Source organism: Lampetra fluviatilis, chromosome 55, assembly GCF_964198595.1.
Source record: "Lampetra fluviatilis chromosome 55, kcLamFluv1.1, whole genome shotgun sequence".
NCBI classification, from domain to species: Eukaryota; Metazoa; Chordata; class Hyperoartia; order Petromyzontiformes; family Petromyzontidae; genus Lampetra; species Lampetra fluviatilis.
Window position 1 is genome coordinate 9,116,967 of NC_136329.1, and position 23,838 is coordinate 9,140,804.

At 54.5% G+C, this 23,838-nt stretch overlaps 2 protein-coding genes and 1 long non-coding RNA gene across 5 annotated transcripts in view; 1 reads left to right on the forward strand and 2 right to left on the reverse strand.

Moving 5' to 3' along the window:
- The window catches only part of LOC144949975 (uncharacterized), a 31,776-nt gene extending 29,749 nt beyond the window's left edge, over nucleotides 1–2,027 (forward strand). Inside the window, exon 9 of the mRNA XM_078879965.1 lies at nucleotides 1,085–2,027. Within this exon, the coding sequence (XP_078736091.1) occupies nucleotides 1,085–1,860 (776 nt within the window). The 3' untranslated portion in view covers nucleotides 1,861–2,027. The remainder of the gene's footprint in view (nucleotides 1–1,084) is intronic.
- LOC144949926 (uncharacterized) overlaps nucleotides 1–8,620 on the reverse strand; it is a 12,144-nt gene extending 3,524 nt beyond the window's left edge. Inside the window, exons 1-2 of one of the 3 annotated variants that reach the window (XR_013640326.1) lie at nucleotides 8,530–8,620; nucleotides 7,636–7,878 (exon numbers count right to left, since the gene is read on the reverse strand). This is a non-coding gene — a long non-coding RNA (uncharacterized LOC144949926). Of the gene's footprint in view, nucleotides 1–5,722; nucleotides 6,530–6,754; nucleotides 7,879–8,529 lie in introns of those variants that run through there. The other 2 variants (XR_013640327.1, XR_013640325.1) reach the window with 2 other exon arrangements.
- A 943-nt stretch (nucleotides 8,621–9,563) lies between these two features.
- On the reverse strand, nucleotides 9,564–22,115 carry LOC144949976 (uncharacterized). The gene is made up of 7 exons (XM_078879966.1): nucleotides 22,101–22,115; nucleotides 17,304–18,360; nucleotides 14,122–14,262; nucleotides 12,101–13,045; nucleotides 11,805–11,918; nucleotides 9,699–10,287; nucleotides 9,564–9,582 (listed from the first exon to the last, which is right to left on the reverse strand). Exons 1-7 carry the CDS (start codon nucleotides 22,113–22,115, stop codon nucleotides 9,564–9,566), a joined length of 2,880 nt encoding a protein of 959 aa, XP_078736092.1.
- Between the last annotated feature and the right edge of the window lie 1,723 nt (nucleotides 22,116–23,838).

Below are 23,838 nucleotides of genomic sequence, written 5' to 3' on the forward strand. Positions count from 1 at the left end.
AAGCAGCCGTCCTCAGGTGGAGAACAGGTCTGTCGAGAAGACAGACCTGTTCTCCATTCAGACTCTGTCTTCTCGACAGACCTGTTCTCCACCTGAGGACGGCTGCTTGCGTTGTGGCCGAAACGTCGTGAGAATTGTATTATTTTATGTTTTATTTTTATTATTTTATTATTTCCCTTCTATGTGACTTTACCGAAAGAACCAAGAAGATAAATAGACTTTGTAATAAATGTTTTCTCCTACAACATCAGAGTGCAGCGCCACGTTAAATATAATATGCCTACAGTTATATGTTTGCGACATAGAATTGTAATGTATGACTTACTGTTAGTAGCTCAGCTTATTGCAGAGTATATTTAGTATACTGATGATACTGATGTAGTTTATATTTTAGTTTTTTACGTGGTGGTATAGCTGCTGCAGCCCCTTACTATTCAAACTCCTTCCCTCTATTACTGCTAACCCTACTCCCTCCCTTTGATGCTGCTAATCCTACATAATGCACGGGCATAATATGACTTTGAAACCCCCCCCCCACCTCCTACGCATTCCACAAGTAGTGACTAATCCCATATCTGCATTTCTCATAAATATTCTAAATTCCTCTGTTGATATGCAAATTCCTTTGTCAAGGCGCCCCTTATCCCCTCCAACCCAGCTTAAATATACGCTGCCAAGCTTGGTGGTGCCCATTCAGACGCTGTCTTTCTTCACCTGAGGACGGCTGCTTGCGTTGTGGCCGAAACGTCGTGAGAATTGTATTATTTTATGATGTTTTATTTTTATTATTTTATTATTTCCCTTCTACGTGATGACTTTACCGAAAGAACCAAGAAGATGAATCCCTGCAGTCACGAAAGCTTTAAATCGGAATTTTATTCTGTTTTATTTTTATTATTTAATTATTTCCCTTCTACGTGACGACTTTAACCGAAAGAACCAAGATAGACCACACGAGCTGGTTAACATCTCCCAGCCACCGTCGCGCCACTCCCGCTAACCGATCGATCCGCGTCGCCCCCGGCGCACGTTAACCACCGCCGGCGTCGCCGTTTATTTCTGTGTCTCACGGAAACCGGCGAAGGCGACGACGACGACGGCGACGACGGCGAGCGGAAGAGGAGGAAGCGAGGCGGCGGCGTTGCCGCCGCGAGGACGCACGAGTGCGGCGAGTGCGGCAAATCCTTCTCGAGCAAGTTCAGCCTGACGCGTCACGCCGTCACGCACTCGGGGGAGCAGCCGCACGTCTGCCCCGTGTGCGGCAAGGGCTTCTCCTACCGCCAGAGCCTGGCGGCCCACGCGCGCACCCACACCGGCGAGCGTCCGCACGCCTGCCCCGCCTGCGGCAAGCGCTTCGCCGAGCGCTCGGGCCTGGAGGTCCACTCGCGGACGCACACGGGCGAGCGTCCGCACGCCTGCCCCGAGTGCGGACGGGCCTTCTCCCACCACAGCAACCTCAAGAACCACCGGCGGTCGCACTCGGACGAGCGCCCCTTCTCCTGCGAGCTGTGCGGCAAGCGCTTCGCCAAGAGCTCCGTGCTGCGGATGCACTACCGCACGCACTCGGGAGAGAGGCCTCACGTCTGCGCCGAGTGCGGCCGGGGATTCACGCAGAGCTATGACCTGACGGAGCACCGGCGCACGCACACGGGGGAGCGTCCGCACGCTTGCGACGAGTGCGGAAAGCGCTTCTCCCGCAGGGAGTACCTCAAGGTGCACGGGCTCACGCACACGGGAGAGAAGCCGTACGCCTGCGACGACTGCGGCAAGCGCTTCACCCGGCGGGAGTACCTCAAGGTGCACGCCAGGAAGCACGAGAGCGAGGGGGCGCCCCCGGCGCTGGGAGCCGGTCGCGAGTGAACGCCACGACACGCTGCCGATAGTGGCGAGGTAGAAGTTGCCGATCGCGTGGCTGTGTGCGTGTGGTGATGCCACCGCCGCTTAGCGGTGAATGGCGGCTACGTAGAAGGGAAGTAATAAAATAATAAAAACAAAACATAACAAAATAATATTATTCTCACGACGTTTCGGCCACAACGCAAGCAGCCGTCCTCAGGTGAAGAGAACGGCTGCTTGCGTTGTGGCCGAAACGTCGTGAGAATTATGTTATTTTGTTATGTTTCATTATTTATTATTATATTATGTTTTATTTGTATTATTTTATTATTTCCCTTCTACGTGACTTTACCGAAAGAACCAAGAAGATGAATCCCTGCAGTCACGAAAGAAGCTTTAAATCGAAATTTTATTATGTTTTATTTTTATTATATTATTATTTCCCTTCTACGTGACTTTACCGAAAGAACCAAGGAGATGAATCCCTGCAGTCACGAAAGCTTTAAATCGAAATTGAATGGCGGTTGTTGTTGTTGTGTGGGGAGCGGTGGTGTAGCGGTCAACGCTACGAGCACGGCGACCCGAGTTCGATTCCCGCTTACGGCCACCACTGGTGACGATTATTTCAACCGGTCCTGGGCCTCTCCTAGGTCGACTCAGCCTCAAACAAGTAACTGGTGCGTTGTGTGTGAACATCGCCACTTGGGAGACAAAGGCGGCGGGGCGTGGTGAATCCAAGTCCCGGGCGAAGCCGGGTGGTACAGCTCGTACCTGATGATCTCTTGTGATGTATAACCTCGTGCCACGGAAGATCTCTCCTCTAGTTCAGCAGTTCTCACCTGATGACGGTCGCCTGGGGGTTGCGATCGAATCGTCGCGATCTGTGATGTCTCTGAAAGTGTTGTTGTTGTTGTTCGGGGAAAGTTTGTAAGGAACAGGAAAGAGACGAAGAGCTCACAGACGATGTCTAGACGACGACATCGCAAGCGATTGGTGCCAGACGTGGCCACCACAACACACGACGGAATGTGCAGTGGACACCTGCAGGGCTCTCTGTGCCCAGCCCGTGGATTGGGATGATGATGTTGATGCACTACGCTATACACTACTACACAGTATACTACTATACACTACACTATACACTACTATACACTACGCTATACACTACTATACACTACGCTATACACTACTATACACTACGCTATACACTACTATACACTACGCTATACACTACTATACACTACGCTATACACTACTATACACTACGCTATACACTACTATACACTACGCTATACACTACTATACACTACGCTATACACTACTATACACTACGCTATACAGTACTATACACTACGCTATACACTACTATACACTACGCTATACACTACTATACACTACGCTATACACTACTATACACTACGCTATACACTACTATACACTACGCTATACACTACTATACACTACGCTATACACTACTATACACTACACTATACACTACTATACACTACGCTATACACTACTATACACTACACTATACACACTACACTACACTATACACTACTACACACTACACTACACTATACACTACTATACACTACACTATACACTACTATACACTACTATACACTATACACTACTATACACTACTATACACACTACACACTACACTACACTATACACTACTATACACTACACTATACACTACACTACACTATACACTACTACACACTACACTATACTATACACTACTACACACTACACTATACACTACTACACACCACTATACACTACACTATACACTACTACACACTACACTATACACTACTACACACTACACACTACACTACACTATACACTACTATACACTACGACGGAGCCAGGCCATTGCTGCTTTGGATCTTCCACGTACAGTCTGGTTCTCCTGTAGCCGGCGGTTGTTGCGTTACTAAAGAACAGCGCGTTATGTAAAAGTCGCGTTATAATCTATAATACAGGGAGCAAAGCATCGTTCGCGATAACACGCGAGATGCGTGGGTAGTGTCGCGTCTAGAAGTATCCAGCAGCATCCCGATGCCTCGCGCGTGTTCACGATGACGATGCCACCGCTTCTCCCTACTCGCGTTACAATCTCTGGATCCAATCCGTGTCGTTTAAAAACGCCTTCCCTAACACGACGTTCATCGCGTTGCTGCAGATATCGGATTCGCGTTCTGAAAACAACCACCACCACCTCGGCGCGGTGGGGGAGAAACGCAGGCTGGAGTTGCTTATTCGCGATGTCGTGAGTTTTTTGTGAAATAGCCACCAGCCATGCCCTGTTGTGCTTTGCTTGGAGGAGCTCATTATACCGGTAGGAACGAAGTGAACCAGCCTACAATAGATTATATCGTCCGTCCGTCCGATGTCCGATTAGGTGTAGCAACATCGCCCCCTACTGCAAACACTTGGCAGGACCCTACAAAAACCTTTAGACTCGGTGAGGCTTCCCTGGCTAAACAAGTGTAACATTCCCTTATAATTCCCTGAGATAGTTTTTAATTAAAACATTTAAATTAAAAATTAACTCACAGCGGCCTAAAGCCTACAGCTAGGCCTAAAGCCTAGAACTAGGCCTCAAACTCTCCCTTCGTATCGTACCCCCGCCATTTCATTTTATTATAGCCATTCATTTGTTCGTTCCTACCAGCCCACCCCGCAGGGACCTGTTTATCGTCGTCGTCGTCATTTAGCGTATACGGTAGTAACGATTATCACCGCGATGTGTGGAGTAGCTCTGCTCGTGTGATGTTTGTGATAAACGCCGCCTCCCATTGCCACCACCCCCTGTTGTGGGTTTTTGTTGCCGTTGATCGAGTCGCATGGCGGGAGGGAAAGAAACGGAGGACCCGGAGAAAATTCCACGCGACCACGAGGCGAGAGAGAGAGACACGCAAACTCCGAATATACAGCAGCAGGCGTCGGGATGGAACCCACGACCTCCAGCATACCGGGCGATGTAGTTAACATCTCGCCACCGCCGAGTTAGGAACAGGCTTTTTACCTTTAAGAATCGGATTTGGCCTCTCTGGCAATAATCCTAGGAGGTTCGCGTACCCGAAATCACGACCTAGCACCCCCCGAACATTCACCGTCCACGTCACACAGCTGAGTGCCAACATCTCAATCGGGTCTGTTGCCCGCACTCTGAATAGTCCACACACTGAGACAATTCTAGATTTGAAGCTTTCGTGACTCTAGGACCGTGGGCAATTACAGCCGACATCAGTTGAGCGTGGACAATTATAGACCCAAGCCGAAACATAACGTGTGAAAAAGAACGTTTAAAAATAAATAAATGTTTTAATGATAGAATATAGTGTTGTCATCAGTATGACTTAAGTATGCCAAGTTTGCAGTCGATACCACATTGGGAAGCGGGTTCAAATTGAGTTACAAGATTTGAGGATATGATAACGACAACAAAAAGCGTGATAATTTGTTTTTTTACCCTTCTATCTGGCAACAAAACTGACACCTTTTTTTACGAGGAGTCATGTTTGCATAGACCAGAATACCTGCAGTCATAATGCAAACAAAAAACACAACTCTGATAATGATATGCACTGTCCTTGAAGTTGATTGGTCCACACCCGAGACAGCTTTCCTTAGAGCCTAGTCTCACATGGTGTTGGACCAGATGACGCCAAAAGGCGCACAACTCAAAGGCAATGCACCATCAGAGTATGAGAGCTTGGGGCAAGCATCCACACCATTGTAACCTCATTTGCCAGTAAAAAATATAATAATTGTTTTTTTACCCTTTTATCTGGCAACAAAACTGACACGTTTTTTTACAAGGAGTCATGTTTGCATAGACCAGAATACCTGCGGTCGGAATGCAAACAAAAAACTCTGATAATGTGTGTGCACTGTCCTTGAAGTTGATTGGTCCACACCCGAGACGATTCGTAAATAGGTGCAGGTCTACAATCTTGTCCCTGACATCCTTGGAGAGCTCTTTGGTCTTGGCCATGGTGGAGAGTTTGGAATCTGATTGATTGATTGATTGCTTCTGTGAACAGGTGTCTTTTATACAGGTAACAAGCTGAGATTAGGAGATTTTTTTGTTGTTGTTGACCAGTGTTATCAGAGCGTTATCCCACAAGTCCTGCGTTCGGTTAAAGCAGACTTGATGAGGCCTCGCAATGGCCGTGCGCGTGTTGGCGTTTATTTCCAGAAAGGGTTAGAAACCCACTGTTTTCACAATCGCTCAAACGATCCACGTTCCACGTCGCCTCCGCGTTGAAAGACGGCTTGCGGCCGAACACGCGTGTCCAACAAGCTAATCACGCCGGAGTTTAATGTTCAAGCGCCCCGTGTGTTTAGCACCCAACTCGGCTACGTGCTCGCAGCGCACGCAAACCCTCGCTAACGAGAAGAGCGCGCCAATCTGCGTTTGAACCGGACGCGGGTTTTGCTTAAATACTCATTCCCTTTGCGGCGACATGATCCACACATTCGTATTATTTACATTTTCGGTTTAGAGTAAAAAATTATTTACATATTTGTGTACAACTTTATCCTGACCCCACGACCTCCGTCACGTCCACCCCGGATTCTCCACTTGTCCAATCGTCGCCGCCTGCATCGTCCGCTGCGGTACGTCCCAGGGGAGCTACGGCCGGTCCAGAAACCCCACAGCACCAACGTTCAACTACGCTGAAGAACAACAACAACAACGTCGCTCGAGAAAAGATGATTCGGCCAACGATCTCCTTGCTACTCTTAGTTCTTTCGGTAAAGTCACCGTGTAGGTAAAAAATGAAATTAAAATTAATAAAAAATAAAAACAATAAAAATCACGACGTTTCGGAGGCAACACAAGCTTCCGTCTTCAGGTGAAACTGTCACAGCAAAAAATCTGTATCAAGTGGAGAGAAGTTTCACCTGAAGACGGAAGCTTGTGTTGCCTCCGAAACGTCGTGGTTTTATTGTTTTTATTTTTTATTAATTTTAATTTCATTTTTTACCTACGTGGTGACTTTACCGAAAGAACTAAGAGTATGAATCCTTGCAGTCACGAAAGCGTCAAAGCTACGATCTCCTTGCTGCTGTGGCCGTGGCTGTGAATTTCTAGATGTCCGTTGAGCTGCTTTCGCACCGCCGTACGTAGCCAACCTTGATAATCTGTGTGTCTCTGTGTGTCTCTGTGTGTCCCTGGGGGGTCTGTGGGTCTCTGTGTGTCTCTGTGGGTCTCTGTGGGTCTCTGTGTGTCTCTGCGGGTCTCTGTGGGTCTCTGTGGGTCTCTGTGGGTCTCTGTGGGTCTCTGTGGGTCTCTGTGGGTCTCTGTGTGTTTCTGTGTGTTTCTGTGGGTCTCTGTGGGTCTCTGTGGGTCTCTGTGGGTCTCTGTGTGTTTCTGTGGGTCTCTGTGGGTCTCTGTGGGTCTCTGTGGGTCTCTGCGGGTCTCTGCGGGTCTCTGTGTGTCTCTGTGGGTCTGTGTGGGTCTCGGTGTGTCTCTGTGTGTCTCTGTGGGTCTGTGTGGGTCTCTGTGGGTCTCTGTGGGTCTCTGTGTGTCTCTGTGGGTCTCTGTGTGTCTCTGTGGGTCTCTGTGTGTCTCTGTGTGTCTCTGTGGGTCTCTGTGGGTCTCGGTGTCTGTACGTTGAACTTCCTTCGCGCCGTACGTGCCCAAGCGCGCTAATCGGAGGTGTGGGGGGGGGGGGAAAGGACAACACACTAAACACGACACCAAGTGCTGAAGAGATGAGTTTGTCAATCCAGGTGAAGGATTTTAAAGTGCACAGCTCCCAATGGCTTCCTCACATCGGAAGGAAGAGCGCGTTCCAGACGGCCGCAAAAGCAGCGCAATCTGAAAGCGCCACGCGACGATGCTTCACGCCGCTCCGTGTCGATGAGCTCAGCGGCGAGGTGTCGCGGTGGCACCGCCGCCGCCGCCGCACCGGAACGAACGCTGGACGCAGTGCGAGCGCCGGTGCTTGACGAGGTTCGAGCGGCTGCCGAAGCGGCGGCCGCAGTCGGGGCAAGCGTGGCCGCCCTCGTCGTCGCCTACGGGAGGAGGGGGGGGGGGGGCGATGATCCGGCTGTACGACACTCGGTGCCTAAGGAAAGTGTAAAAGTCTAGACATTGGTAGCAAGAACTCGGACTTGAACGTTTTCTCTTAAGTTGAGCCTGGCACAGCCTGTGGATGTGGCGGCCGTCTGGATGTGCCGGTGTCGCTACTGCTGCTACTACTGCTGCTACTGCTGCTACTACTGCTGCTACTACTGCTGCTGCTACTGCTGCTGCTGCTACTACTGCTGCTGCTACTGCTGCTACTATTGCTGCTACTGCTGCTGCTGCTACTGCTACTACTGCTGCTGCTGCTGCTACTGCTGCTACTATTGCTGCTACTGCTGCTACTGCTGCTACTATTGCTGCTACTGCTGTTGCTACTGCTGCTACTGCTACTACTGCTGCTACTATTGCTGCTACTGCTGCTACTGCTACTACTGTTGCTGCTGCTACTGCTGCTACTACTGCTGCTACTACTTCTGGTGCTACTACTGCTGCTAATACTGCTGCTGCTACTACTGCTGCTACTACTTCTGGTGCTACTACTGCTGCTACTACTTCTGGTGCTACTACTGCTGCTACTACTACTGATGCTACTGCTATGGACGTGGGGGGGCACAGGGTCCCGTGAGGGCTGGGCTCACCTTTCGTCGTGTCCTCCAACTCCACCACCACCTCCGCAGGCCTCTGCTGCTCCTCCATCACCTCCTCCTTCACCTCCCCCATCACCTCCTCCTTCACCACCTCCTCCTCCTTCACCACCTCCTCCTCCTTGACCACCTCCCCCATCACCACCTCCCCCATCACCTCCTCCATCACCTCCTCCTTCACCACCTCCTCCATCACCTCCTCCTTCACCGGGAGGCCACCGCCGCCACCCAACACCACCATCGACATCGCCTCTGCCTCTCCCACGTCTGTAGCGGCAGCAGTAGCAGCAGTAGTAGCAGCAGTAGTAGTAGCACCACCACCATCAGCAGCAGCAGCCAGACAGAAGCCCATGACGCAAACGCGACAACAAAACCACCACCACCACCACCTTCACTACCACCAACACCACCAAAACCACCACCACCTCCACTACCACCAACACCACCACGACCTCCACCACGACCTCCACCACCACCTCCACCATCACCTCCACCAACACCACCACTACCTCCACCACCACCTCTTACCACCACCACCACCTCCACCACCTTCACTACCACCAACACCACCTTCACTACCACCAACACCACCCCCTCCACCATCACCTCCATCATCTCCACCACCACCACCACCTCCACCACCTTCACTACCACCAACACCACCACTACCTCCACCACCACCACCACCTTCACCCCCTTCACTACCACCAACACCACCATTACCTCCACCACCACCTCCACCACCACCACCACCTCCACCACAATCTGCTCCGTCCGTCTGTCCCTCCCATCCTCCTGCGCACCAGGCGAGGTAGTCAACATCTCGTAGCCACTGTGGCGTCAGGGTCGGGATCGAACCCACGACCTCCTGCACACCAGGCGAGGTAGTCAACATCTCGTAGCCACCGTGGCGCGAGACGGAGACTCACCGTAACCGTCGTCCTGGCGCTCCACCTTCACCGCCACCGTCGTCCGCATGGAGCGACCCTCCTCCACCTCCTCCTCCACCTCCTCCTCCACCTCCTCCTTCACTTTGCCGGATCCCCTCTCTGTGAGCACGCCGCTCGGGGAAGAGGAGCTGTCTGTAGACATCTCCTCATCACCCCCCTCCTCCTCCTTCCCCTCTTGCCGCTGCCACCGCTCTCCGGCCGCGTCCCCCTCGCCCCCCACCACCGCCGCCGCCGCCGGCGCCCCGAGGCCGCCAGCGCCGCCCCCCCCCCCACCACCGCGGCCCAAAGTTAGAGACGAGCGTGTACTGCGGCGCCGGCACCGGCACCGCCCCCTCGGCCGCCCGACCCTCGCGGCCTCCCCGGGCCCCTCGCCGGCGAGCGCCGTGGCGGGCGCGCCGGTGGGCCTTGAGGTGCGCCACCAGCGCAAAGCGCTCGCCACACGAGTCACAGCGCCACTGCCACGCGGCGCCGCCGCCACAGCCGTCCCTCGCCGCCGTGGTGGCGGTGGTGGCGGTGGTGGCGGCGGTGGTGGCGGCGGTGGTGGCGGCGGTGGTGGCGGTGGTGGCGGTGGTGGCGGCGGTGGTGGCGGTGGCGGCGGCGGTGGTGGAGTCTCCCCCCCCGGTGCCCCCCCCCTTCTCCCGGGCTGCGTCGAGGATGAGGCGGCGGCTGCAGTTGATGCGCGAGACTCGCGACTGCGACGTCCCGAAGAGCCGGGCGATGGAGTCCTGCGACCACCGGCGGTCCAGCAGCGCGATGATCTGCAGGCACTGGGGCAGCGTCAGCGCCATGGGCGGTCGCCTGCCTGCCGGCGGGACCCGGGGTCGGCCGGTTTGGTTTGGAGAATTAAATACGGTGGACACAAACTCCCTGGTTCTGCATAATGCACGGGCATAAGTAGTACTATTCACACACCTGCATTTCCCATATCCCCTCCCTTTGATGTTGCTAATCCTGCATAATGCACGGGCATAAGTAGTACTAATCACATACCTGCATTTCCCATAAATATGCTAAATTCCTCTTGATATGCAAATTCTTTTGTCGAAGCGCTCTTTCCCCCCCTCCCATCCCAGCTTATATACACGCTCCAAGCTCGTGTGCTGTTTCATTCAGACGCTGTCTCCCCGACAGACCTGGTTTTCACCTGAGGACGGCTGCTTGCGTTGTGGCCGAAACGTCGAGAGAATTATTTTATTATGTTTTATTTTTATTATTTTATTACTTCCCTTCTACGTGACTTTACCGAAAGAACCAAGAAGATGAATCCCTGGTTCTTTCGGTAAAGTCACGTAGATTGAAAAAATTATCGAGTAAAAGAAAACACGACGTTTCAAATCAAGACAGGACACACACAATCCGTGATCTGATCCCATCCATGAAGGGGGTCATTGCTGACATGCAATACCCCGGAGTCTACAAACTGAGGGGCACCTGCGGTAGCAGTCGCATTGAGGATACGAAACGACACGTCTCGGACCGTGTCCGCGAACACAAAGCAGATCTGCAACACGGCAGAACCAACACCTCTGCCGCGGCTGACCACTGCTACAACGCTGCGGGCTCGCGTGATATTGACTTTGCAGAGACCAAGGTACTCTGCAAACCTTCGGGCTACCATCAAAGGTTTGTTCATGAAGCCATCCAGATATAGAAACATAACTTCAACCGAGAAGATGGATACAAGTTGAGCAACCATTGGAAGGATGTTATTAACCAGGTAAAGCTTTCACTTTTCGATGTAAAGCTTTCGTGACTGCAGGGATTCATCTTCTTGGTTCTTTCGGTAAAGTCACGTAGAATGGAAACAATAAAAAATTATAAAATAAAACACAATAAAATAATTCTCACGACGTTTCGGCCACAACGCAAGCAGCCGTCATCAGGTGAAGACCTGGTCGTGAGAATTATATTATGTTTTATTTTTATTTTTTGATTGTTTCCATTCTACGTGACTTTACCGAAAGAACCAAGAAGATAAAGCCTTCACTGTCGCGGTTGTTTCCATCTTGTCCGCTGGGTACTGGTAGATTTTTCCGAATCACTTTCCCCGCCGTGTCCCACTACTCCCCCACCCAGCCTCACTTGTTCTCCCCCTAGCGCTCACACAGCCCCCCCCCCATTCCCCTACCCCCCCCCCCCCTTTCTCCCCCCTTGGCCCCCCCCCCTTTCCTACCTATATAACCTCTTGCCACGGCAGCTCTCTCGCCCACTCCACCGTTTGTCTTGCCATCGAAACGTCGCGGTTTGTTTTGTTTTATATCATTTCACTTCTACCCACGTGACTTTGCCGAGAGAAGCACAGGGCAGAGTGGGTCTCACCGCTCTTGCCGACTGCCGGCACCGGCTGTGGGCCCCAGCCGCCGGCCCCCACCACCGACCCCTCCCCCGCTCCCCCTGGGGGGGGCGGCCCTGTCTCCGAGGGGTGCCCCTGGGCTGGGGGGGGGGGGCATGCGGGAGGTAGGGGGAGTAGAGGGGGTAGGGGGGGTAGAGGGGGTAGGGGGGGTGGGAGGTAGGGGGGGTAGGGGGGGGGGTAGCCGTTAGACACGCCCCGTCACCACCCCCGGCGTTACCACCAGCGTACCCACAGTACACTCCCGGCGTTACCACCAGCGTACCTCGGTCCTCCCCTTCCACGCCCTCCAGCTTCACCAGCGCCTCCGACCCTCCGTCTCTCGCTCCACCGGTGCCACCACCACCACCGCCACCACCACCGCCACCGCCCGGCCCCCGTCCCCGCGCCGTCGCCCCCGTCCCCGCGTCCTTGCCGACTCCCGGGGCCGGCGTCCACAGGCGCCCGTGCCCGGCGTAGGCGATCATGGTGAAGTGCGCCTGCTGCTGCTGCTGCTGCTGCGGCGCCTCGCCCCGCACGGTGCCGGTGCCGTCGGCGCCGTCGTCGTCGTGCGCCCGCAGGTGTCGCTTGAGCACGGCGATGGTGGGAAATCCGCACTTGCACTCGTTGCACTGCCACAGCCACTCCACCGTCGCCCGCTGCAGCTGCTGCTGCTCCTGCTGCTGCTGCTGCCGCTGCCGCCGCTGCTGGCGGCGGCGGCGGCGGCAGGGGTCACACCGATGATGAGGATCGCGATGCCGATGCCGCCGATGCCGACGATGCGGCAGAAGCGGTCGCTCCGGCTCGTTCCCGGCGGGCCCCCTGGAATTGTGCTCCGCTTGGGAGACTCCGATGGGGGCAGCTCCTTCTCCCGGGGGGGGGCGGCCACCGTCACCGCCACCGGGCGGCGGCGGCGGCGGCTCCGTGCTGCTCCCCGATCGTCCGTGGAGCCGCCGGTGCCGGTCGAAGAAGAGGGGATCCCCGAAGCACATCCCACACTCCTCGCACACCAAGTCGTCGTCGCCGCTGGCGGACCACGACGATGACGACGATGACGATGAGGAGGAGGAGCAGGAGGAGGAGGAGGAGTCGTGGTGGCGTCTCCTCGCCGCGGAGGGGCGAGCCCGCAGGGGCGAGCGGGGGCACCCACCGGAGGCCTGGCTGGACGCCTGGCTGGAGGCCTGGCTGGACGCGGCCCCCCGGAGCGCCGGGCCCGGCGGCCTCCCGGCATCTGTGATGTCGGTCAGAACAACGCCGATTATATCGATGACGATTATAACGATCCGATTATAACGATGACGATTATAACGATGACGATTATAACGATGACGACTGTTCCCGGAGCCACTGGGAGCTTCGCCACTTTTCTATCATCATGGTCTATATTGACAAACTAAATTCTTTAGAACCGCTTCTTGTTGTTGTCGTTGTTGTGTTCAGTTTGTCGTCATTCCCCCGCACCTCCGATTAGCACCCAGACCCATAGAGACACACACAGAGACCCACAGACACCCAGACCCATAGAGACACACACAGAGACCCACAGACACCCAGACCCATAGAGACACACACAGAGACCCACAGACACCCAGACCCATAGAGACACACACAGAGACCCACAGACACCCAGACCCATAGAGACACACACAGAGACCCACAGACACCCAGACCCATAGAGACACACACAGAGACCCACAGACACCCAGACCCATAGAGACACACACAGAGACCCACAGACACCCAGACACACAGAGACACCCACAGAGACCCACAGACACCCAGACCCATAGAGACACACACAGAGACCCACAGACACCCAGACCCATAGAGACACACACAGAGACCCACAGACACCCAGACACACAGAGACACCCACAGAGACCCACAGACACCCAGACCCATAGAGACACACACAGAGACCCACAGACACCCAGACCCACAGAGACACACACAGAGACCCACAGACACCCAGACCCATAGAGACACACACAGAGACCCACAGACACCCAGACCCATAGAAACACACACAGAGACCCACAGACACCCAGACCCATAGAGACACACACAGAGACCCACAGACACCCAGACCCACAGAGACACACACAGAGACCCACAGATTAGCACTGTTCGCTACGTACGGTGCGATGGAAGTTCAACGCAAGTGCGAGCATCATCTCCTACTGCTGCTCGCGCGTGACGTGAGAACTCGCCGCGAGCTCACGGACGCGGCGTTCTTGTCGCCGGAGATGCCTCCTGGCCGATGAGCCGAGCGCCGTGAACGAGACGCAAAGTCGGGGACCGCCTCACCGCTCTCATCATCGTCGTCGTCGTCGTCGCTGTCGTCGGCATCGTCGGCATCGTCCTCCTCCAGGGAAACCTCCACCTGGGCCGGGCTCCGGGAAGAGGCACCTCTCAGTCCTGAGGCAGCACGGTCAGCCTCAGCCACGTCTGATGGAACCACAGAGAGAGTGAGAGACAGAGAGAGAGACAGAGAGAGACAGAGAGAGAGACAGAGAGACAGAGAGAGTGAGAGACAGAGAGAGAGACAGAGAGAGACAGAGAGAGATACAGAGAGATACAGAGAGATACAGAGAGTGAGAGACAGAGAGAGAGACAGAGAGAGACAGAGAGAGAGACAGAGAGAGACAGAGAGAGAGACAGAGAGACAGAGAGAGTGAGAGACAGAGAGAGAGACAGAGAGAGACAGAGAGAGATACAGAGAGATACAGAGAGATACAGAGAGTGAGATACAGAGAGAGACAGAGAGAGAGACAGACAGAGAGACAGAGAGAGAGACAGAGAGAGTGAGCCAGAGTGAGAGACAGAGAGAGAGAGTGAGAGGCAGATCAGCTCAATAGGAAGGTGGCTGCAACACTTTTGTGGAGCCCATGGGCTTGTAATTACCAACCCGCTGTTCCGGCATCAGCGCATCCACACAACATCAAGGTTGCACGCTGGGTCCAAGCAAGAACATCTGCTGGACTACATCGTGACGGATCAGCGGATGCGGGCCCATGTCCTTAACACCAGGACCTACCGTGGAGCTGACCTGCCACTAACCATCGCCTTGTCATCTGTGAAATGCACCTGTCATTCTTCCATTTCGCTGGTGGGTGTACACCCAGGACCCCATTCAAGCCCACGATGGCCTAGCCTCAGCTACATCATTAGACCTGCTTTGCCAGTACCAAAATATGATAATAGGGGTTTTTCCCATTTTTTCTGGCAACAAAACTGAAACCTTTTCACGAGGATTCATGTAACTGCATTAACCACAGTGCTTGCAGTCAAAATGCAAAAAAAAAAACACTCTGATAGTTTGATGCATTGCCCTTGAAACTGATTGGTCCACACCAGAGACAGCTTTCTTTTGAGCCTAGTCTCAATTGGTGCTAGACCAGATGACGCCATAAGGCGTACAGCTCAAAGACAATTCACTATCAAAGTAATGAGGGCAGTCGCCCTCCAACAACAACGGAGGGCGGAGGAGCGACGCTCACAACAACGAGCGGAGCGCCGGGTGGCTAAAGCACAGCAAGTTGGCACAGTAGGGGGCACAGGTGGTGCATCAGCCAGTCATCTCGGTCATCTCGGTCATCTCGGTCATCTCGGTCAGTCGACCCGTGGCACCTGCTGGGTCTGCCCCGTGACCTCCTGCCAGCGGGCGTTCGACACTTCACGTGGCCTCAAGGTGCACTTGGCCTGGCACAAGCGTCGTGGTGACGTCACCGCCACTTAGTGGCCAATGGCGGTTGTTGTTGTTGTATAGTGTGGGTGTGTAGTGTGTGTGTTGGTATGTGTGGTGTGTGTGGTGTGTTGGTGTGTGGTGTGTGTGGTATGTGTTGGTATGAGTGGTGTGTGTGGTGTGTGTGTGGTGTGTGTGTTTGTGTGGTGTGTGTGTGGTGTGTGTCTGTTGGTGTGTGTGGTGTGTCTGTTGGTGTGTGTGGTGTGTTTGTGGTGTGTGTGTGGTGTATTGTGTGTGGTGTGGTGTGTGTGGTGTGTTGGTGTGTGTTGGTGTGGTGTGTGTGATGTAGTGTGTGTGGTGTGGTGTGTGTGGTGTGTTGGTGTGTGTTGGTGTGGTGTGTGTGATGTAGTGTGTGTGGTGTGGTGTGTTGGTGTGTGTTGGTGTGGTGTGTGTGATGTAGTGTGTGTGGTGTGTGTTGGTGTGTGTTGGTGTGTGTTGGTGTGGTGTGTGTGGTGTAGTGTGTGTGGTGTGGTGTGTTGGTGTGTGTTGGTGTGGTGTGTGTGATGTAGTGTGTGTGGTGTGTGTGGTGTGTTGGTGTGTGTTGGTGTGGTGTGTGTGATGTAGTGTGTGTGGTGTGGTGTGTGTTGGTGTGTGTTGGTGTGTGTTGGTGTGGTGTGTGTGATGTAGTGTGTGTGGTGTGGTGTGTTGGTGTGTGTTGGTGTGGTGTGTGTGATGTAGTGTGTGTGGTGTGTGTTGGTGTGTGTTGGTGTGTGTTGGTGTGGTGTGTGTGGTGTAGTGTGTGTGGTGTGGTGTGTTGGTGTGTGTTGGTGTGGTGTGTGTGATGTAGTGTGTGTGGTGTGTGTGGTGTGTTGGTGTGTGTTGGTGTGGTGTGTGTGATGTAGTGTGTGTGGTGTGGTGTGTGTTGGTGTGTGTTGGTGTGTGTTGGTGTGGTGTGTGTGATGTAGTGTGTGTGGTGTGGTGTGTTGGTGTGTGTTGGTGTGGTGTGTGTGATGTAGTGTGTGTGGTGTGTGTTGGTGTGTGTTGGTGTGTGTTGGTGTGGTGTGTGTGGTGTAGTGTGTGTGGTGTGGTGTGTTGGTGTGTGTTGGTGTGGTGTGTGTGATGTAGTGTGTGTGGTGTGTGTGGTGTGTTGGTGTGTGTTGGTGTGGTGTGTGTGATGTAGTGTGTGTGGTGTGGTGTGTGTTGGTGTGTGTTGGTGTGTGTTGGTGTGGTGTGTGTGATGTAGTGTGTGTGGTGTGTGTTGGTGTGTGTTGGTGTGGTGTGTGTGGTGTAGTGTGTGTGGTGTGGTGTGTGTGGTGTGTGTTGGTGTGTGTTGGTGTGGTGTGTGTGGTGTAGTGTGTGTGGTGTGTGTGGTGTGTTGGTGTGTGTTGGTGTGGTGTGTGTGGTGTAGTGTGTGTGGTGTGGTGTGTTGGTGTGTGTTGGTGTGTGTTGGTGTGGTGTGTGTGGTGTGTTGGTGTGTGTTGGTGTGGTGTGTGTGGTGTAGTGTGTGTGGTGTGGTGTGTGTGGTGTGTGTTGGTGTGTGTTGGTGTGGTGTGTGTGGTGTGTGTGGTGTAGTGTGTGTGGTGTGGTGTATGTGTGTTGGTGTGTGTTGGTGTGTGTGTGTGGTTGTCTGTGGGTCAGAGGGGAGGGATGAGGGGGGGGGGATGAGGGGGAGGGGTGAAAAAAAATTATAGGGGAGGGGGGTGAGAGGGGAGGGGGTGAGAGGGGAGGGGGGTTAGAGGGAGGGGGGGGGGGCGAGAGTGGGGGGTGGGGGGGGGGGGTTGAGGGTGGGGGCTGCGAGCGCCACCTCCTCCATTCAGACTCCTCCCCCCCCCCTCCTCCTCCATCATCACCGCCTCCTCGACTCTCCCCTCGTCCACGCCGCAGTGGAGAGAGCCTGGAGCCCTGGATCCTGGAGCCTGGAGCCCTGGAGCCTGGAGCACTGGAGCCTGGAGCCTGGATCCTGGAGCCCTGGAGCCTGGAGCACTGGAGCACTGGAGCACTGGAGCACTGGAGCCCTGGAGCCTGGAGCACTGGAGCACTGGAGCCCTGGAGCCTGGAGCACTGGAGCCTGGAGCCTGGATCCTGGAGCCTGGAGCCCTGGAGCCTGGAGCACTGGAGCACTGGAGTCTGGAGCCTGGAGCACTGGAGCCTGGAGCACTGGAGTCTGGAGCCTGGAGCACTGGAGCCTGGAGCACTGGAGCACTGGAGCCTGGAGCACTGGAGCCTGGAGCACTGGAGCACTGGAGTCTGGAGCCTGGAGCCCTGGAGCCTGGAGCACTGGAGCCTGGAGCCTGGATCCTGGAGCCTGGAGCCCTGGAGCCTGGAGCACTGGAGCACTGGAGTCTGGAGCCTGGAGCACTGGAGCCTGGAGCACTGGAGCCTGGAGCACTGGAGCCCTGGAGCCTGGAGCACTGGAGCACTGGAGCACTGGAGCCTGGAGCCTGGATCCTGGAGCCTGGAGCCCTGGAGCCTGGAGCACTGGAGCACTGGAGCCTGGAGCACTGGAGTCTGGAGCCTGGAGCACTGGAGCACTGGAGCCCTGGAGCCTGGAGCACTGGAGCCTGGAGCCTGGATCCTGGAGCCTGGAGCCCTGGAGCCTGGAGCACTGGAGCACTGGAGTCTGGAGCCTGGAGCACTGGAGCCTGGAGCTCTGGAGCACTGGAGCTCTGGAGCACTGGAGTCTGGAGCACTGGAGCACTGGAGCCCTGGAGCCTGGAGCACTGGAGCCTGGAGCCTGGATCCTGGAGCCTGGAGCCCTGGAGCCTGGAGCACTGGAGCACTGGAGCACTGGAGTCTGGAGCCTGGAGCACTGGAGCACTGGAGCCTGGAGCCAATCGGCGGCGTCTGTGCTCATCGCTGCGCTGTGACGTCACGCGAACGCGGGGGTGCCCTGGGACATGAATAACCCAGCCCCCCCCACCAGTGTCGAGCAGCTAGATGCGAGCCAAGACTCTCGTGCGGGGCCCTGAACTATGAATATCTCCCTTTTCTCATTGGGCAACTAGATGCGAGCCAAGACTCTCGTGCGGGGCCCTGAACTATGAATATCTCCCTTTTCTCATTGGGCAACTAGATGCGAGCCAAGACTCGCGTGCGGGGCCCTGAACTATGAATACTCCCTTTTCTCATTGGGCAACTAGATGCGAGCCAAGACTCGTGTGCGCGGCCCTGAACTATGAATACCCCCTTTTTCCCATTGGGCAACTAGATGCGAGCCAAGACTCTAGGTCGGGGCCCTGAACCATGAATACCCCACCCTCGACCCCCCTCCAATGTAAAGTGAGCAACTAGATGCGAGCCAAGACTCGTGTGCGGGGCCCTAAACTATGAATACTCCCTTTTGTCATTGGGCAACTAGATGCGAGCCAAGACTCGTGTGCGGGGCCCTGAACTATGAATACCCCCTTTTCTCATTGGGCAGCTAGATGCGAGCCAAGACTCGTGTGCGGGGCCCTAAACTATGAATACCCCCTTTTCTCATTGGGCAGCTAGATGCGAGCCAAGACTCGTGTGCGGGGCCCTAAACTATGAATACTCCCTTTCGTCATTGGGCAACTAGATGCGAGCCAAGACTCGTGTGCACGGCCCTGAACTATGAATACCCCCTTTTCTCATTGGGCAGCTAGATGCGAGCCAAGACTCGTGTGCACGGCCCTGAACTATGAATACTCCCTTTTCTCATTGGGCAGCTAGATGCGAGCCAAGACTCGTGTGCGGGGCCATAAACTATGAATACTCCCTTTTGTCTTTGGGCAACTAGATGCGAGCCAAGACTCGTGAGCGCGGCCCTGAACTATGAATACCCCCTTTTCTCATTGGGCAGCTAGATGCGAGCCAAGAGTCGCGTACTGGGCCCTAAACTATGAAAACCCAACTTTTCTCATTGGGCAACTAGATGCGAGCCAAGACTCGTGTGCGGGGCCATAAACTTTGAATACAACCTTTCGTCATTGGGCAACAAGATGCGAGCCAAGACTCGCGTGCGCGGCCCTGAACTATGAATACCCCCATTTCTCATTGGGCAGCTAGATGCGAGCCAAAATTCTAGGTCGGGGCCCTGAACCATGAATACCCCACCCTCGACCCCCCTCCAATGTAAAGTGAGCAGCTAGAAGCGAGCCAAGACTCGTGTGCGGGGCCCTAAACTATGAATACTCCCTTTTGTCATTGGGCAACTAGATGCGAGCCAAGACTCGTGTGCTGGGCCCTGAACTATGAATACTCCCTTTTCTCATTTGGCAACTAGATGCGAGCCAAGACTCGCGTGCGCGGCCCTGAACTATGAATACCCCCTTTTTCCCATTGGGCAACTAGATGCGAGCCAAGACTCTAGGTCGGGGCCCTGAACCATGAATACCCCACCCTCGACCCCCCTCCAATGTAAAGTGAGCAGCTAGATGCGAGCCAAGACTCGTGTGCGGGGCCCTAAACTATGAATACTCCCTTTTGTCATTGGGCAACTAGATGCGAGCCAAGACTCGTGTGCGGGGCCCTAAACTATGAATACCCCCTTTTCTCATTGGGCAGCTAGATGCGAGCCAAGAGTCGCGTACTGGGCCCTAAACTATGAAAACCCAACTTTTCTCATTGGGCAACTAGATGCGAGCCAAGACTCGTGTGCGGGGCCCATAAATATTGAATACAACCTTTCGTCATTGGGCAACAAGATGCGAGCCAAGACTCGCGTGCGCGGCCCTGAACTATGAATACCCCCATTTCTCATTGGGCAGCTAGATGCGAGCCAAAATTCTAGGTCGGGGCCCTGAACCATGAATACCCCACCCTCGACCCCCCTCCAATGTAAAGTGAGCAGCTAGATGCGAGCCAAGACTCGTGTGCGGGGCCCTAAACTATGAATACTCCCTTTTGTCATTGGGCAACTAGATGCGAGCCAAGACTCGTGTGCGGGGCCCTGAACTATGAATAATCCCTTTTCTTATTTGGCAACTAGATGCGAGCCAAGACTCGTGTGCGGGGCCCTGAACTATGAATACCCCCTTTTCTCATTGGGCAGCTAGAAGCGAGCCAAGACTCGTGAGCGCAGCCGTGAACTATGAATAACCACTCCCCCTTTTCTCATTGGGCAGCTAGATGCGAGCCAAGACTCGTGTGCGGGGCCCTAAACTATGAATACTCCCTTTCGTCATTGGGCAACTAGATGCGAGCCAAGACTCGTGTGCGGGGCCATAAACTATGAATACTCCCTTTTGTCTTTGGGCAACTAGATGCGAGCCAAGACTCGCGTGCGGGGCCCTGAACTATGAATACTCCCTTTTGTCATTGGGCAACTAGATGCGAGCCAAGACTCGTGTGCGGGGCCCTAAACTATGAATACTCCCTTTCGTCATTGGGCAACTAGATGCGAGCCAAGACTCGTGTGCGGGGCCATAAACTATGAATACTCCCTTTTGTCTTTGGGCAACTAGATGCGAGCCAAGACTCGCGTGCGGGGCCCTGAACTATGAATACTCCCTTTTGTCATTGGGCAACTAGATGCGAGCCAAGACTCGTGAGCGCGGCCCTGAACTATGAATACCCCCTTTTCTCATTGGGCAGCTAGATGCGAGCCAAGACTCGTGAGCGCGGCCCTGAACTATGAATATCTCCCTTTTCTCATTGGGCAGCTAGATGCGAGCCAAAATTCTAGGTCGGGGCCCTGACCCATGAATACCCCACCCTCGACCCCCCTCCAATGTAAAGTGAATCCCTGCAGTCACGAAAGAAGCTTTAAATCGAAAATTAAGAAGTCTGTTTAACTAAGTAGAACGTGTTGTCTATATTTATTTAAAGTTACACATTTTGATGTGACGTCACATTTCTCAAACCCCTCCTCCCCCCTCGTCACAAATGTCCGACCCCACCCCACCCTAGGTGCGTGACGTCATTTATGGCCGGTCCCTTAGCCGCCGGTTATCACAAAAGCGACAAAGCAAAGCACCTGGGCTTGGGGTCACGGGAGATATTTATTATCAGTCTGGTTGACGACACGATGCTCTGTGTGTGTCTGCCAGGAACATAGAATATTACAAACGATGAAATCAAACGACCGCATGAAATATAATCGCGATGTTCTCACCACGTGCGTTATACACTGTACGATATATACTGTACCCTGGGGTGGTGATGGCCTCTCCCTCCGCCGGTCCGTGGCCGCGTTTCGCTCTGCGCTGACCGCTGCTACAATGACGTGTGGCCGTCTGGAACGCTCTGCCTTCCGATATTGGGAAGCTACTGGGGGCTGTGATTCATCCTCTAGATTGACAATCGCATTGATCTAGAACTGCTTCTTGTTGTTGCGTTGTTTGTTGTCCTTCCCCCGCATCTCCAATCAGCGCGGTTGGCTACATACGGTGCGAAAGAAGTCCAATGTCCACGTACCGTACGCGTTGCGTGCGTACGAAGCGCTCTGAAATGCCACCACGGTGAAAGAACCGCAGCTGTGGAACACAAAACACCACCAACATCACTACGACGACTCCGCCGGTGGTGGTGGTGGTGTAAACCTCCAGCATCTCCAGGCCTCCACACCACCACCCTGTGGGTGCACAGCGGACGAGGTTTTCTATCGGGATGTGGGGGTTCGTTTTAAAGTGCACGGCACCTGTGCCTCCCTCATCGCCCGGACTGGTCCCACGGCGATGGAGCCCGTTGACGCGCCCCTGCGGTAGGTCAACTCGGCACGGGCAGAGGTCACGCTCGTACGGGGGGGGGGGGGGTACGACTCAATCCACCACAGAGCCGAACTTTGACCTTGGCCGCCCGATGCGTATCTCGCAATGTTGTCGAAGGCGGCTTTTGAGTGATCGAGGTCAAACTAATCGCTGCGGCGCTCCGGTCGTCCGTGACCTCGTAGAGGTCACCGGTGATCTTATAGAGGTCACCGGTGATCTTGTAGAGGTCACCAGCGATCTTGTAAAGGTCACCGGCGATCTTGTAGAGGTCACCGGCGATCTCGTAGAGGTCACCGTGATCTTGTAGAGGTCACCGTGATCTTGTAGAGGTCACCGGTGACCTTGTAGAGATCTTGTAGAGGTCACCAGCGATCTTGTAAAGGTCACCGGCGATCTTGTAGAGGTCACCGGCGATCTCGTAGAGGTCACCGTGATCTTGTAGAGGTCACCGTGATCTTGTAGAGGTCACCGGTGACCTTGTAGAGATCTTGTAGAGGTCACCGGTGATCTTGTAGAGGTCACCGGTAACCTTGTAGAGGTCACCGTGATCTTGTAGAGGTCACCGTGATCTTGTAGAGGTCACCGGTGACCTTGTAGATGTCACCGGTGACCATGTAGAGGTCATCGGTGACCATCTAGAGGTCACCGGTGATCTTGTAGAGGTCACCGGTGATCTTGTAGAGGTCACCGGTCATCTGCCTCTTATAGAGGTCACCGGTGATCTTCAGTCGAGCCATCTCAGTGCTGTGGAATCTTCCGGAACGCCGACCCGCGACGAGTCGAATCTGCCCATCGCAGTGACGCGAGGAAGTCGCGACCGCTTCACAGACGCTGGGGCTCTGCGACCTTTGAACGCGTACTCGGGTTTGAGGTCGGGCGACAGTTTGCGGGGTCACTAATGGCTCAAGCCAACTCTGTTTCAGGAGCGGTGTGACCTGCACCACCTTGCCGGGTGGACAGTCGGCCGGCACAAACAACGTCCGAGCGCGATTTGAGAATCGCCGTGTGTGGACGTAGTCCAGTGGCGACGTCTGATTTGGAAGGCCGAACTTTCTAATTTTTGTTCCAAGCACGGCTTCATTTGTGCCCAGTCTGGCTCTCGTTCTTTCTCGCTTCTTGCCCCGTGGAACAAATTCCCACTCCACGTCAGACTCTCACCCTCGCGCGTCCCACCTTTCGCTCGGCGCTCAGGTCCATTCCATTCTCGTTTTCTCTTCCACTGCCTCCACCCCAACGGGTTCGTTCGCCCGCCTTGAACCCACTCGGAGCCCCTAATTCCTGACCCGGCTCCGACGTCTGGCCACATCTCTCCCCCAGCCCTACGGTAACGCTCCTCCATCGGCTCAACTGTCCGGCCACCAGACCTCTGCCCCTACCACCCTCCACCTATCCTCACCCACGCGCATTTCACAACTCCCATACCCCACTACCTCTCATCCACGCTGCACCCGTCAGGCACCCTCACTCACCATCACATTCCACCTTATTCTGCTTTACCTACCTCTGCAACATCAGCTCCATTCCCGGCCCCTGTCCATCCATTCCATCACCTTCCTCACTGAACGCCGCGGGATTACATCTTAAAGCGCCCTGGAAAGAGCGCTACATAAATACGAAATGGAATAGATTGGAAATTGATCGACGCCTCTGCCACCGACGTTGGTAGCG